A 15,040-nucleotide genomic window follows, 5' to 3' on the forward strand; every position below is an offset into this window, starting at 1 on the left:
AGGTTTCGTTAGCTACTATCTAGGCGAGATTGTTGGCTGCGTTGCTATTGTGACCAGCGGTCTGTGCGCCAACCTTTAGGGTAAAAGGACGGTGAATTAGCAGTTACAGGCTATAATAACTCCACCGTGTAAGAGCATTTATTACAAAAACTGTTACAACAATCAGCAGAGCTTTATTTTACAGTAAAGGAAGATTTTATTTTATTTTTTACCTAAAAAAAAAAAAAGAGGTCAGTAAAAGAGCCACGTGTTGCCGACCTCTGGCCTAAACTATTAGGCTACGATGACTATGACCTCTGACATCTACTAACTTGTGGTCAAAGATTCAGGCAAATCATCAAAAAAAAAAAAAAAAAAGCACCATCAGAAAAACACTCAGTAAGCAAATAACAACAAACGCCAATCACCATGTCCAGAGACTTAAACTGAGAAGAACTGAAACTCTCTAAACTTGCCTGCTACTGGACTAGCATTCGACAGCTCCCTGCTCTTAACAGCCTTTTGCGTAAATGTGCATACTGTGGCAGCGCTCTCCCACGTGTTTAATCCAAAACTCATAAAGCCTGCTCTAAAAACTGCTCTAAAAGTTTTCATTTTTAAACACAACCTAGAGTCAGGCTTTCCAGAAAGAGTCTGGACCCTTTCAAGACTGTCCTAAAAGCTGAAGGAATCCAAAATCCAGACTAGAAAAACCTGTTAAATCGTCACAGGAAAGCCAGACAGACACACCCACCCTAATGTAAAGGAAAAGCAAGGAAGTAGGAGCCCTCCATGACTCCGGAGGAAACTGTCTGCTCTCAAAACAGCCCCTGGAGACGTTTTCACACCCCTCTCCACACAAGCACTGCCAGTTCACTCATTTCTGAAGGAGGTGCAAGTGCTCCAGTGTGAACACCCTACTACTGTAGCTCACTGTCCTACTGTTGAGGTCAATACTGTATAACTAGGATTATATGTCAGCTGTGATGAGCATAGATCAACTCTTTATTTAGCCAAGGATTCTAACAACGCGATCCAACCTGTTATAGGCTCTCAGTATTTCCAACTGAAAGGCAATGAACGTTAATTTACCACTTAATTAATCCCCGTTTTTCAGTATGTGCTGCTGGAAGCCAACAGACACAAGGCTTTCTTCTGACAACAGCGATATAAGATGCTGTTGTCGGAAGAAAATCTCCAAAATGCCAACTTTACAGGAGAAGGCAAAAATCTTCTTTACTTTTAATGCAAGTCAATAGAACCAGACTTTTTCCCACATCATTTTGGGCCGTTTCTTTTAATCCGTTCATCGTGAAATTTACAAACAATGTGAAGAACAACAGGTATTTTCAAATTATGTCAAAAATTGAAAAATGACAAAAATTGAGGTACACGGTTTTCTTACGACAGCAGCAATACATATACACACACACACACTCTCATATACACACACACACACACACACACACATTAATACACACATTTTCTAAGCTGCTTTTCCTTGTGGGCCACGGGGGAGCTGGAGCCTATTCCAGCTGCCATTTGGTGGAGGATATATACATTAAAAAATGTGTGTGTGTATATATATATATATAACTATTCCTTAATTAACCAGCTCATCACACTGTGCCTTCAGGCCTGATGAATGATAAGACCTCTGTCCTGGCTGGCTGCCCTGTATATTGTGCCTCGTTCAAATAGCAGACCTGAACGATTTGGAGAAAATATCTAATAATATCTATTAATATCTATATTTTCTGACTAACATTGCAACTGCAATTCCAAACAAGTTCAGAATATCCGCCTTCGCGGGCCTGAGGCGTGACCCCTGAATGCAGCGTGCCAACACGCCAGTAAGTTGTGGTTATGATGTCACAACAAATGGAGGTTTGGTTGCCTCTGATTGGTCAAACTCACAGGCTGTTCACAAGCTCTGCGCTGCGTTAAATTCCCCAGTCTATCACTTAAGGCATGGGCCTCACTCACCATCCATTCTTAAGGAACTTCATAGGCCTTTTCTAGGACTTTTCTCAAGAACACACTTAAGAACAAACTTGGGAAGATACTGGTGAATGACATCCAAAGTTTCTGATAAGCGTAGGCCACAATTTAAAATATAAAAACCAGATTTTAAATGTAAAAATGATTCATCTTTCCACCCCAGGTTAAAACACTCCATACAACTTCAGTGTGAATGGCAAGAGCTAAATTCTAGTAGACTAATTAGGCAAATATCCAACCATTTAGTTTAACTGTAATCAACTTTAACCTCTAGACTATCTAGCTGTCTAAAGTAAATATAGTATGTACTTAGCAGTAGCTACGTCGACATGCGGTTTAATTATCTGTTAATAATCCGACTAATGGGGCAGGCGTGGGCTGGAGGTTAGGGATCTGGCCCTGTGACCGGAAGGCTGCCAGTTCAATCCCCAGTGCCGACAGTCCATGACTGAGGTGTCCTTGAGCAAGACACCTAACCCCGAACTGCTCCCCGGGTGCTGTGCATAGGGCTGCCCACTGCTCTGGGCAAGTGTGCTCACTGCCCCCTAGTGTGTGTGTTCACTAGTGTGTATGTGGTGTTTCACTTCACGGATGGGTTAAATGCGGAGGTGGAATTTCCCCAGTTGTGGGATCAAAAAAGTATCACTTAACTTAATAGCTCAATCGGAATAGAACACGTCCATGTAAACACCTCAGTCGGAACAGTCAAGTCCGACTGAGGCCATTCGGAATACAGTTTCTATCTGACTGAACGAGGTGGCAATCCTGTAAATAATGCATTAAATAGAAGAATAATATCATGTGTTAATACGTGTTTTTTTTGTGACATCACAAAAACTCAAATCGGAGCTTAGTCTCCGCATGGACTCAGGAGTGAGTGACGTTTTAAAACTTTTTTTTTTTTTTTTTTAAACATACGTTCATGCCACTCTGCAATATTCCCAATATAATAGTTTTCAGAGTATATTCTATAGTGCGTGTGCTTGATCCTGCATGCGTACAGGTACCCACGCATCTCATACCCACGTCTCCTGAGCTCCTTTCACTTTGCCCGTTTGTTTGTAATCATTAGACTTTACTGTAATTTCTATTTATTGTATGTTATTCTACTTTTCGCTTGGTTTAATACTTGTTAATGCTCTGTGCGCCATCTGGTCTGTTCGGTATGTTACAGGTCATACGTGTGCAGTCGCCAAGACATTTTAAATGTCCCGTTTTAAAAAGTGAGGGGAGCTCAGTTTTCACTGATGTGAGCCCTTTAAACGACTGTGGCTCTGTGCCCAGTCGGCTGACTGACCGGGGAAATCCGCATCTCGAGCTTGAAGCTATGAATGGGATTAAAACATCACCAGAGTGACCGACTAATGCCTTAACCTACATTTACCAGATGAACGCCACTCTGGAAGTGCTTGGTCAGTTTGGTCGGAGAACCGAAAAGGACAGATTAAACAAGCCGGCGAGGGCAGTGCTACCACGAACATGGACACAGCCTGCAGCACGCAGACAGAACCAAGAGCTGCAAGGGTACAAGATGGTTCTTCAAGGGTTCTCAGTAAAGGGATTGGCTCTTAACAGAACCATGAACAATCAAAGAACCGTGTGTATGCGTGAACGGCTCTCCGGCCGGTGCAAGTTCTATCTAGCACCAAAAAAGGGTTCTTCTACTGTCATAAGCTTGACATCATAACAGCAACAGGACCATTTTCTGTACAGAACCTTATACAGCACATTCTCCATCAATCTCAAGAACCAGTCACCATGCAAAGAGCACGTATATGGTTCTTTGGGTGCTCATGGTTCTAAGTAAACCCAGTCTTTACTGAGGGACCATCTTTTTAAAGACGAGGCTGAAGTTGGCTCCCTATTCGCCAGCTCTTAGTCGGAGTTTTTTCCCGTTCCACCTTAAATGGTGCAGCTGACTGCTGGATTTAAGGTGGAACGAGGAAATTCGAACAAGCTTCGTGTTTTGAAGAGTGTTTGGTGAGTGTCTGGTGGGAAAAAGGAATCAGGAACCAGGTGGAGGCTTGTCAGAGCTGGACGGCTGATCCTACCTTCATCCTCGAGGTCAAGTTTCTCCAGCATGCCTTCGGGTAAACCGTGAACCTGTGGACGAGAGGAAGAGTCAGAAGACCGGGCAGGTAAATAAACGGACGCTCCCCCTCGACACGGCTCGGCTGGGTGGTGGGGAGACCCGGCGAGGTCTGAAAAGGGCAAAAGCCCCGCCGGCTTCGCCTCGTCAGGCTCGAATAACAAGATAGTTAAGTCTTTAAGGGCCTTGGGGGCTCCAGTCGCCGCTTTTACTAAAAAAACAAACGGTTAGCCTTCGTAGCTGCTTTCGAGCTCGAGCTCCACACTCGGCTGTCACTCGGCTCCGCTCCGGCTCTCGTCGAGGTGTCGCCGGTTGAAAAAAAAACAAAACAAACCGTCGTCGCGTAAGACCGAAAACGGCACAAACGGCTCTATTTCGACATTTTCATCGGGGTGTATGGTTTCAAAGTCTTCACAGAGCCTCTCGTGTTCGGCTGCCTTCGCTCAGGCTGCGTCCAAAGTGAATTATTATTAGAGACCCGCCCCCCCGTGTCGGCTCGAAATGGAGCATTCCGGTTTGCTGCAGCAGCCTGAGTACTGTAGAATGAAGGACTGGCTTGTTTTAAATGAGCGCAGTTTCTGGGTTTTACGAGGTGTCTGAAATACATAAAACAGACGGGTTAGGCCCAGCATGGTAAGCATTTTCTTAATAGGTGCAGTTTTGTTATCGGAAATGTGTCAAAACACCTTTTTGGCATCGAACGAGATCGTATTTCGCAATATCACTATAGCAAATATTTAGCATTAGTTTCCAGCCGCTGGGAGATACCATGTCAATCACGACCACAGAGAGTCTTCATTTTACAGCGAGGAGACGCAGAAAAATCTCCTGTTTCACAAACTTTTTTGCCCCCAAACAGAGTGTAACGAAGCCTCTAAGGTGACATTGTGATTATTTTTTAAATAACTCTTGGTCACAAATTAATATTTTTTCATTAATATTTTACGGCAACTATATCACCACTTTGAGGCCACTAGTGATTATATTGAGTGCATAAAAATCTACAGTGAGTTCACGGATTACTATACTGAGGGCACAAGTTACTATATTGAGGCCATGAATTACTATATTGAGGGCATTAAAAAACTAAATTGAGGCCATTGATTACTATATTGAGGGCACACATTGCTATATTAAGGGCACAGATTACTATACTGAGGCTTCAAACAACTATATTGAGGCCACAAGTTACTATATTGAGGGCATGAGTTACTATACTGAGGGTATGGATTACTATATTGAGGCCACAAGGTACTATATTGAGTGCACAAATTACCATACTGAGTGCATTAAAAAAAACTAAATTGAGGCCATTAATGACTATATTGAGGGCACAAATTGCTATATTAAGGGCACAGATTATTATAATGAGGCTTCAAATTGCTATATTGAGGGCATAAAAACCAAAATTGAGGCCACTGATTCCTATATTGAGGCCACAAGTTACTTTATTGAAGACGCAAAGTACTATATTGAGGGCATGGATTACTATATTGAGGCAACAAGTTATGAGAAGCTTAACTCATGGCCTCAGTATATTAATTTGTGGCCACGCCTTATTAAAAAATAATCATCATGTCACATTAGGAGCTCCACAGAGTTGAGAAAATACAAGCGAAATGTCTGCTGAAATGGGTTAGTGGGCCGAACGGTACATAAAGCTTGCATGAAGTTATTTAAAGCTAAAATAGTTTTAATATTATGCAATATTCTATATAGAGCCATTGTCTTTCCTGAAGAACCATCTTTTTAAAGACGAGGTTGAAGTTGGATAAGTGCAGTTCCCCCAAGCCAACAACAAAACAAACAACAACAATAATAATAACAATCTAAATAAATAAACAAAATAAATAACACAGCCTGCCCCCAAGAGTGCACCCCAAAAAGGCACTTCCACCTTTAAGACACATCAAAGCGTTGTTGTTGTTTTTTTTTCCTAGTCTTCAAACCCGGAAATCTCGCTTTGTGTGAAGAGGCTAGTAGGCATGTTTACAACAGATGTACTGAGGATAAAAACTTAAATTTTGGCCAGAATGTCCTTCTCGACCTGTCCAGGGTGAATCCTGCCTTTCGCCCAATGACAGCTGGGATAGGCTCCAGCACCCCCGCGACCCAGAAGGAGAAGCGGCTTAGAAGGTGTGTGTTTCTGTGTTTGGGTGTGTCTCTGTGTGTGTGTGTGTGTGTGTCAGTGTGTCAGTGTTTCTCTGTGTGTGTGTGTGTGTGTGTGTGTGTGTGTGTGTGTTTCTGTGTGTGTGTGTGTGTGTGTGTGTGTGTGTGTGTGTGTTTCTGTCTCTGTGTGTGTGTTTTTGTGTGTGTGTCTGTGTGTGTGTGTGTGTGTCTAAGTTTGTGTGTGTGTGTGTCTGTGTGTGTGTTTCTGTCTGTGTGTGTCTGTGTTTCTGTGTGTGTCTGTTTGTCTGTGTGTGTCTGTGTGTGTGTTTCTGTGTGTGTCTGTGTTTCTGTCTGTGTGTGTTTTTGTGTGTGTGTCTGTGTGTGTGTGTGTGTTTCTGTCTGTGTGTGTGTGTGTTTTTGTGTGTGTGTCTGTGTGTGTGTCTGTGTTTCTGTGTGTGTCTGTGTTTCTGTCTGTGTGTGTCTGTCTGTGTTTCTGTCTGTGTGTGTGTGTGTGTGTGTGTGTGTGTTTCTGTCTGTGTGTGTGTTTTTGTGTGTGTGTCTGTGTTTCTGTGTGTGTCTGTGTGTGTTTGTCTGTGTGTGTCTGTGTGTGTGTTTCTGTGTGTGTGTGTGTGTGTCTGTGTTTCTGTCTGTGTGTGTGTGTGTGTTTCTGTCTGTGTGTGTGTGTGTGTGTGTGTGTGTTTCTGTGTGTGTCTGTGTGTGTGTTTTTCTGTGTGTGTCTGTGTGTTTCTGTGTGTGTGTGTGTTTCTGTGTGTGTCTGTGTGTGTTTTTCTGTGTGTGTCGGTGTGTGTGTTTCTGTGTGTGTGTGTGTGTGTTTGTCCTTCTCATCTTTAAAACAATGATGCTGACTCTGTCAACCAAGCCAATAAAAGAAGAAAACCACAGGATTCCAGGAAAACTTGAGTTGCTGCAGAAATAAACTGGGGCTACTTGAAGTAAAAGGAGACTAGTCAAGAAACTGTTCTGCTTGCTCAGGTTCTTTTCATATCAGGATGTATGCAATGATAACAAGTGGAGATAACATCACTAAGAGCTGCTGAACAAGGCCGAGCTGAACAAGGCCGAGCTGAACAAGGCCGGGCCAGTTTTGCTCTCTATCAAAAAGCAAATATCCTTTTGTGTTACCGACTAATGCATGGAGAAAAACTTAATTTAATGCAAATTAACACTTGATCTGCCAAACGCAAAGGTGCAGTAAAAGAAAAGTCAGTGTGCAGCGCTGAATTTGCTCAAAGCGGTATGAATTCTGATGTGAGGTACGTAGAATTCATGCAGTAATTTCCTTTCTAACACTTCCAACCTGTGATCCTGATATAAATTTAGCTTTAAAGCTGCTCGAGTGGACGTGTTGTCCAAAGAGGGGTGTTCAGTTTTCACTGTTATCAGCTCCACTTACTGTATAGCTGCACTCTGTAGTTCTACAGTTACAGACTGTAGTCCATCTGTTTCTCTGATACTCTGTTACCCTGTTCTTCAGTGGTCAGGACCCCCATGGACCCTCACAGAGCAGGTACTATTTGGGTGGTGGATCATTCTCAGCATTGCAGTAACACTGACGTGGTGGTGGTGTGTTAGTGTGTGCTGGTCTGAGTGGATCAGACGCAGCAGAGCTGCTGGACTGAGAATAGTCCACCAACCAAAAATATCCAGCCAACAGCGTCCTGGTGGTGAGCACCTCAGTTTTCCCTACCTGGAGAAACACAGCAGTGGCCGTGAATTCAGCTCTTCCATTTGGCCCAAGGCTTTGAGCTTAAATATAAAATGTTTGCTTGCAAGTCAACCCATGGGTTGATGAGCGGGCATTCCTGCCTTTGGTGTGCCAATCACTCCGTTTTCTCAGTTCCACAGGAAACTGATTTTTTAAAATTTCAATTATTATTATTATTATTATTTTTTACTTACATATTGGACTAAAACACACACCAACACTCTCAAACTCTACCAGTGGCACCAAATGTTTAAACTAACTCGATGACCATTACTCCTTTTGTGTTTATACAAAATAAACAGTGTCAAATAGTAAGTAAAACGCAGTGATTTGCATTTAAGACACCCTGTTTTTTTGCCTCAAGCCTGTTTTATGTAGGAGTTTCCAACATGAATTGAATTAAAAGTTATATTTGTAAGTGTTTGTTACAAAGAGGCCCATTCACATAAATAAAGACTCCTGCTGGGATTTAGTGACTCAGTGTTTGACTTAGCACATTCACAGTGCAGCATCTGGTAGTGGCCATAAGTAGAAGAATAATAGCCAGTAATGCCCAAATTCCAGCGGAATGAGTCACGGACTCGCTGGGTGTGGTGGACGAATGTTATGATTTGTGAGAGTGGGGGCTGTGCACCCGGCAGTTTTGGTAAATCATAGCATGCAGTCCAAATCAAGCTTCATGGTAATACAGATCACTTTCATTATTTTTTAAAAATACGAAGATTTTTTTTTTTTGCTTTTCTATTTATAATGTTTATGTTGCATCTCCTCACCATCCCATGTGTGGCGTAAAGCAGTACATCATGTGCAAAACTCCATGTGAATGTCGGGACAAAATATCCTTACAGTGTAAATATCTTAGCTTTTTATTTATTAATAATTCTTTATATTGTTATTTTTTGTAAAGGATAGATTTTATATTTTTATAAATATAAAACACCTCCTCGTTTCTACACTCATTGTCCATCTTATCAGCTCCACTTACTGTATAGCTGGACTCTGTAGTTCTACAGTTACAGACTGTAGTCCATCTGTTTCTCTGATACTCTGTTACCCTGTTCTTCAGTGGTCAGGACCCCCATGGACCCTCACAGAGCAGGTAGTATTCAGGTGGTGGGTCATTCTCAGCACTGCAGTAACACTGACGTGGTGGTGGTGTGTTAGTGTGTGTTGTGCCTGTCTGAGTGGATCAGACACAGCAGTGCTGCTGGAGTTTCTAAACACCTCAGTGTCACTGCTGGACTGAGAATCGTCCACCATCCAAAAACATCCAGCCAACAGCGTCCTGTGGGCACTGATGAAGGACCAGAGGATGACCAACACAAACTGTGCAGCAGCAGATGAGCTGTCGTCTCTGACTTTACACCTACAAGGTGGACCGACAAGGTAGGAGTGTCTAATAGAGTGGACAGCGAGTGGACACAGTGCTGCACCAGCACTGATCCACTCATACCAGAACAACACACATGAACACACCACCACCACCATGTCAGCATTACTGCAGTGCTGAGAATGATCCACCACCCAAATAGTACCTGCTCTGTGAGAGTCCATGGGGGTCCTGACCACTGGAGAACAGGGTAAAAGGGGGTTACAAAGTATGTACTCACAAATTCATGAACACGCCCTCTCTGAGGTGAGCTGGAAAACAGGTAACACTGTATTTGGATCATCTACTTTAGATGCTTTGTAGATACTTAATTTACTTTTAAGTTACATTCAACTAAATATCTACTCAACTGACCATCGTTTTCTTTAACTCTTTAAACCCTAACCCTCACCTTAACTTCAACCCAAAACCTAAACCCAACCCTCTCCCTGGTCCAAATCCTAAGCCCAACCCCACCACTGTTTAGAATCGGTTTCAACAGATACTGTAGTGTGTTAACAGATTGAGCAGGTGATCTACAGTGGACTATCCAAATAAAGTCAAACCCAAAAACACTACCAGGGGACATCTGAATATTAGAGCCAGCTGTGTTGGATCTAAGGTCTCCAAGCTGGTAGACCTTCAGGGCCAGGACTGAGCACCGCTGGTTATTGTGAATGCACAATGCTATCAGCAGATAATTGCTCAAAAACATTGGACAGATGTTTAAATTTGACCAATATTTCAAACTGAAAAGTGAAAACTCACGCGCAACGTTGAGTCGACACACTTTGTTCACTTCACTGCATCTGCAATCTTACAGAAATATGAATTACATCTGTCTGCAAAACTAATCCACGGTTCTTCCAGAGTTTCTTAGTAAAGAAAATGGTTCTATATAGAACCATGAACACTTAAAGAATATGATTAAAGTATCCTTTGCATCATGAAAGCGTTCTTCAGACTAATGAAAAATGTGCTGTACATGGTCCCATAGAGAACCGTTTTGAAAAGGTTTGAGAAGGTCAATCTTGTAACAATAGAGAACACCCTTGGGTGTTGTATAGAACCCTTTTCACCAAGGTTCTATAGAACATTCATGCAAATTTTCCATCAATATGATGCAAAGAACCATTGAATCTTTGCACGATTAAAGGGTTCTTCAGACTGATGCAGAATGTGCCGTACGTGATTCTATATAGCACTTAAATTTTTATCTGTTTTTACTCAGTTCCACCCCCAATTTAGTCATTCCCTTATCAGTCCCCCCAGCTCAGCTCCCTCAGCTCCCTCCTCGCAGATTCTGATGGCAAAGTGGGGGTACTGCTGGGATTTGAGCAGCTGATGTCTTTATCTCCTGATGATTACGCTGTTAGATAGTCCCACTGCTCTGAGTTAACTCACCTCTTCATTCTTTCATCCACACAGAAAGTTTGTGGATCCTGGGTGGTGCAACTGTCTAACTGCTTAATCATCAGGAGATCATCAGAGTTCAAATCCTGGTGATGCCGCAGCCCTTCATGGTCAGAAGGATGAAAGGAGGAAACCACCTGTGGGGGGGGGGGGGGGGTTTAGCACTGACTACACTGGGGGGAGGAACTGAGAATCCACTAAAAATGTGAGTAATTTCATCTTATGATGCTGCACGGCTTTTCCACAGCTCAAGACACAGTACTAAAAATCTAATAAAATAAAGTGATAATAAAAAATAAAAATAATATTTAAAAGAGCCAAGACTTTTACGTTTTTGTACACAAGAATATCAGATCAGCCCACAGCTTTGATATCATTGCATCCCTAATCGTTACAGTCGCTCTGGAAGAATTTTAAGTCGTCTTTTACAAAAATTTAGGCCACATATAACAATTAAATGAAATGCATGTTATATCTGAAGACTTTGTCCTTGATGAGTAAAGCTGCACTATGTAAGATTCTCTTGTTAAGACTGGCTAAAATATGGCAGCACTGCTGGGAGTCGCCCTGTGAAGCCTGAAATAATCTTTAAAAAGTCAGAGGCGTTGGGAGTTTTTCACACCACGTCATACGTCTTCAGGCTACTTTTTTGTAGTGCCTACAAATTTTTGCGTAACTGTAGCGAAAATTTTCACTACAATTTCGCCGATCCAGGAAAAATGAACCACAGAACGCCGCTGTTCACTGGGCTGGCGGCGACTGTGTAATCCTGCTGAGAATGATCCACCACCCAAATAGTACCTGCTCCGTGAGGGTCCATGGGGGTCCTGACCACTGAAGAACAGGGTAACAGAGTATCAGAGAAACAGATGGACTACAGTCTGTAACTGTAGAACTACAGAGTGCAGCTATACAGTAAGTGGAGCTGATAAACTGGACAATGAGCGTAGAAACGAGGAGGTGGTCAGAATGTTACGCCTGACCGGTGTATCTTGCTGAAATGTTTAAATTCAAAAATTAATTTTCAGCGTGCTTTGCACGACATTCTCTGGTTTGTATTCGGCTATTTTTGTTGATTTTTGTTAGGAAAAACCTGGAATGATTGACTTTGCCTTTAGTCTAAATTCTCGTTGGATATCACGCCTTTGGGTGTGTAAGTTTGATTGGTTAAACTTTCTGGTGATCTTTTTGTTTATTTGCAGCTTCTTAATTGTGTGTCTCTTTCTGGCACAGGATTAAATGCAGTGTCTTGTCAGTTGGGCTTGTTTGGTGTGTCAGATGGAGATTCACAAACATTCTGACCGCTGCACTTTGAAAGTACCTAAAAAGTAGCGCATTACTTTTCAAAAAGTAGCTAAAAAGTAGCCACTACTTTTTCTGGAAAAGTAGTTCAATTGTACCTGCTACAAATTTTGGGAAAGTAGCTAAAAAGTAGCCACTACTAATTTTTCAGTAGTTCTCCCAACGCTGTACGTCTTTACACATTATCATCACACACAGACTCCAAAAGAAGGTCCGGCTCGATGATTCGGCCTCAAATCAACATTACACTGATGAAGATATGATGACAGTAGTAGAGAATTCCCTCACATCCTCAGAAGATGTCCTTCACCGAGTTTAGTCTGAGCTGTCTTTGAATTTTCTTTCAATGCGCTCTCAAATGTTGGATTCTTCTGCCGGTGGAGGTCCAGAGCCGTTCCTCACATTGTGTGCAATTACACATTTCCACCAGAGAGGGCTCCAAATCCCCAAATCATACATAGTGCAGCTTAATCTTCACGTAAGTTCATCTTAAGCTCTCTGCACATTCACTATTATTAACAGTGGTTCTTGATTTTTACCTACACTCTTAAAGAAGATGGTGCTTAAACGGTTCTTTAGTTAAAAAAAAGGTTCTATATAGAACTCAAAGAATCCTTTGCATGATTCAAGGGTTCTTTTCATCATATTGATGGAAAATTTGCCTGAATGTTCTATAGAACCTTGATGAAAAGGGTTCTATACAGCACACAAGGGGGTTCTTCTATTGTTACAAGCTTGACATTCTCAAACCTTTTCAAAAAGGTTCTCTATAGGACCATGCACAGCACATTTTTCATTAGTCTGAAGAACCCTTTCATGATGCAAAGAACCCTTTAATCATGCATGTTCTTTGAGTGTTCATGGTTCTATATAGAACCATTTTCTTTACTAAAGAACCCTTGAAGAACCATCTTTTTTAAGGGTGTACAGATCTATAAAAGCCTTTAACTGCTGCAGCCGTGCACTCTCAGCCTGACAGGCACCGCCAGCCTATTGATGCCGTCAGGGCTGCTCCGCCACCACAGTGGAGGAAAAACAGCGAAACACGAACTGCTGGGCAACACGAGCTACACTGATCATACATTAACGTTGCCATAGTGATAATAAAGTTATTAAATATGGAAACTTTCTAAATAAAATCTGCCACGACGATCAGACATAACGGGTTTCCAATGGGAAAAAACAAAAAGGCTACTGAAACGAATGAAAGCCAAGCTGAACACGATTAGAGCCGGTTATCAAAAACCGTAATATTGATTAAGATAGAGCTCATTAAGGGTTCTAAGAGGTTATGACGATGTACAGTCAACGTAGTACCGATTATTACAACATCCTAGAAATGTTGTCAGACAACGTTGTCATAACTTTCTGAGGAACTACATTTCAACGTTGTGACAGTGTAGAAAAGCACCAGCCGACGCCGCTGTGGCCACCAAAGCACTACATTGTCACAACATAACTGTGATTGCAGGACAGATAGAAATAAAACCTGATGGTTTTGCTTCCTAATGGGAATTGGCTTGATGGTTGCCACTAAAGGCCATTAGGAAACATCTGATTAAACTCCTGAAAACCTCCAGGAACCAACAGACACTTTTAATGGGTTCTATGATATTTTTCAACAGGGAGGTACATTAAGTCTAACTCTGTAGCCGAGTTACGGAGGGAAAACGGATGAAGTGATGATGTCGTTAAGCAGTAGAAGCCAGACGTTACCGGCTTCTGCCACTGTGGCAGAGAGTGCATGTGCACGTGGCGTCACTGGCGCTGGGAGTGCATCTGACTGACAGACTCTATTGAAAAATCTTTACATTGCATTAATTTTCTTGAAACTTTAGAAAGGTTCTTTGTGCTCACACACCTCATTTACAAAAACAGCTCTTTAAAGAACCACCCAGTGGTTCTGTAAAAAACTCAAAAGTGGTTCTTCCATAGCTTCACTCTAAAGAACACCTTTTGGTTCCATTTGGCATCTTTATTTTTAAGAGGACTGTGTAGGACTATGAAGGTAAAAGAACGTGTTGATCCTGTGTCATTTAGCTGAATCACTGCTCGGTCATTTTTGGAGATGATTTTGGAAGAGCAGGAACGTTTGTCTGTACAGAAAGCAGGAGTGAATGAGTGGAGGTCTGTACGAGTGGTAAGTGTGTGTAAGTGGGCGAGTACGTTCAGGCTCTGCCGTGTGGGGCTAGTGGACGACACATCTGCAGAAAGCAGCCTTGATTCCCTGCTTAGATTACTGGGCAGGAGGCAAGGACAACAGCGTCCCAGATGGCGTCCGCTGTATTGATTTTGGCCGGTGAACATGATAAATGGTCAAATGGCTGGGCTTTGAGAGGCGCTGAGCAGTTACAGGCCTGAGCCTCAAGGAACGTGTTGGATCCATTGACAGGCACAGGGACCATCCAGAAGGAGCAATGTGGTTATTTAGAAAGGTTTGATGTTAAATGTTTCATTCCAGAGGAGTTTACCAGGTCCGGATTTTTCACAGTGATTCTAATAGGAACCAGACGTCTGAAGATCTAAAAGATCCCTCACATACTCATTACATGAAATAGTTACAAATGCACTGAGAGATTTCTGATATATTATTTATAATAATTTAGAGAAGATTTTGGCCTGAGAGTTTCAGAATTTCATCAATATTTCATGTAAAACCCAGTAGACATGTGTAGGTTCACCGGTCCTTTTGGATAGTAAATAAGATATTTATATCTCTATTGTAGTTATGATGACCCCTGGTTCCTATCAGCACCACTGTAAAGACATCTGAGTCTGTACATTTATTACAGTAAACTCTTTCACATCAAACCACCCTGAATGACTTTGCTGACCGTTTATCAAGATGGATGAATTATAATAAAAAGAATGAGTGAAATCACCCTTTGAGGAAGAGGTCTGCACTCCTGCTGATTCCTGCTGGACCCACCACAATATCTTGCAGGGTGGGACTAATTTTCAGTGTTGTGTGCAGGAGAGGGTGGGACACCAGCCAACTGGAGGCGGGTGCGGGACTAAGCATGCATGCAAATTAATGAATAGCCTAAATAAA

The 15,040-nt window shown here is 42.2% G+C and overlaps 1 protein-coding gene across 4 annotated transcripts in view; it reads right to left on the bottom strand.

Moving 5' to 3' along the window:
- LOC108434244 (5'-AMP-activated protein kinase subunit gamma-2-like) overlaps positions 1 to 15,040 on the bottom strand; it is a 147,248-nt gene that overhangs the window by 50,318 nt on the left and 81,890 nt on the right. For all 4 annotated transcript variants that reach the window (XR_001858352.2, XM_017709245.2, XM_017709246.2 and 1 more), the window contains one exon: positions 4,032 to 4,083. Coding sequence is in view for 3 of the 4 variants with exons in the window: in XM_017709245.2 (XP_017564734.1) it covers positions 4,032 to 4,083 (52 nt within the window). In the remaining variant the exon portion in view is untranslated. The remainder of the gene's footprint in view (positions 1 to 4,031; positions 4,084 to 15,040) is intronic.

Source organism: Pygocentrus nattereri, chromosome 24, assembly GCF_015220715.1.
Source record: "Pygocentrus nattereri isolate fPygNat1 chromosome 24, fPygNat1.pri, whole genome shotgun sequence".
NCBI classification, from domain to species: Eukaryota; Metazoa; Chordata; class Actinopteri; order Characiformes; family Serrasalmidae; genus Pygocentrus; species Pygocentrus nattereri.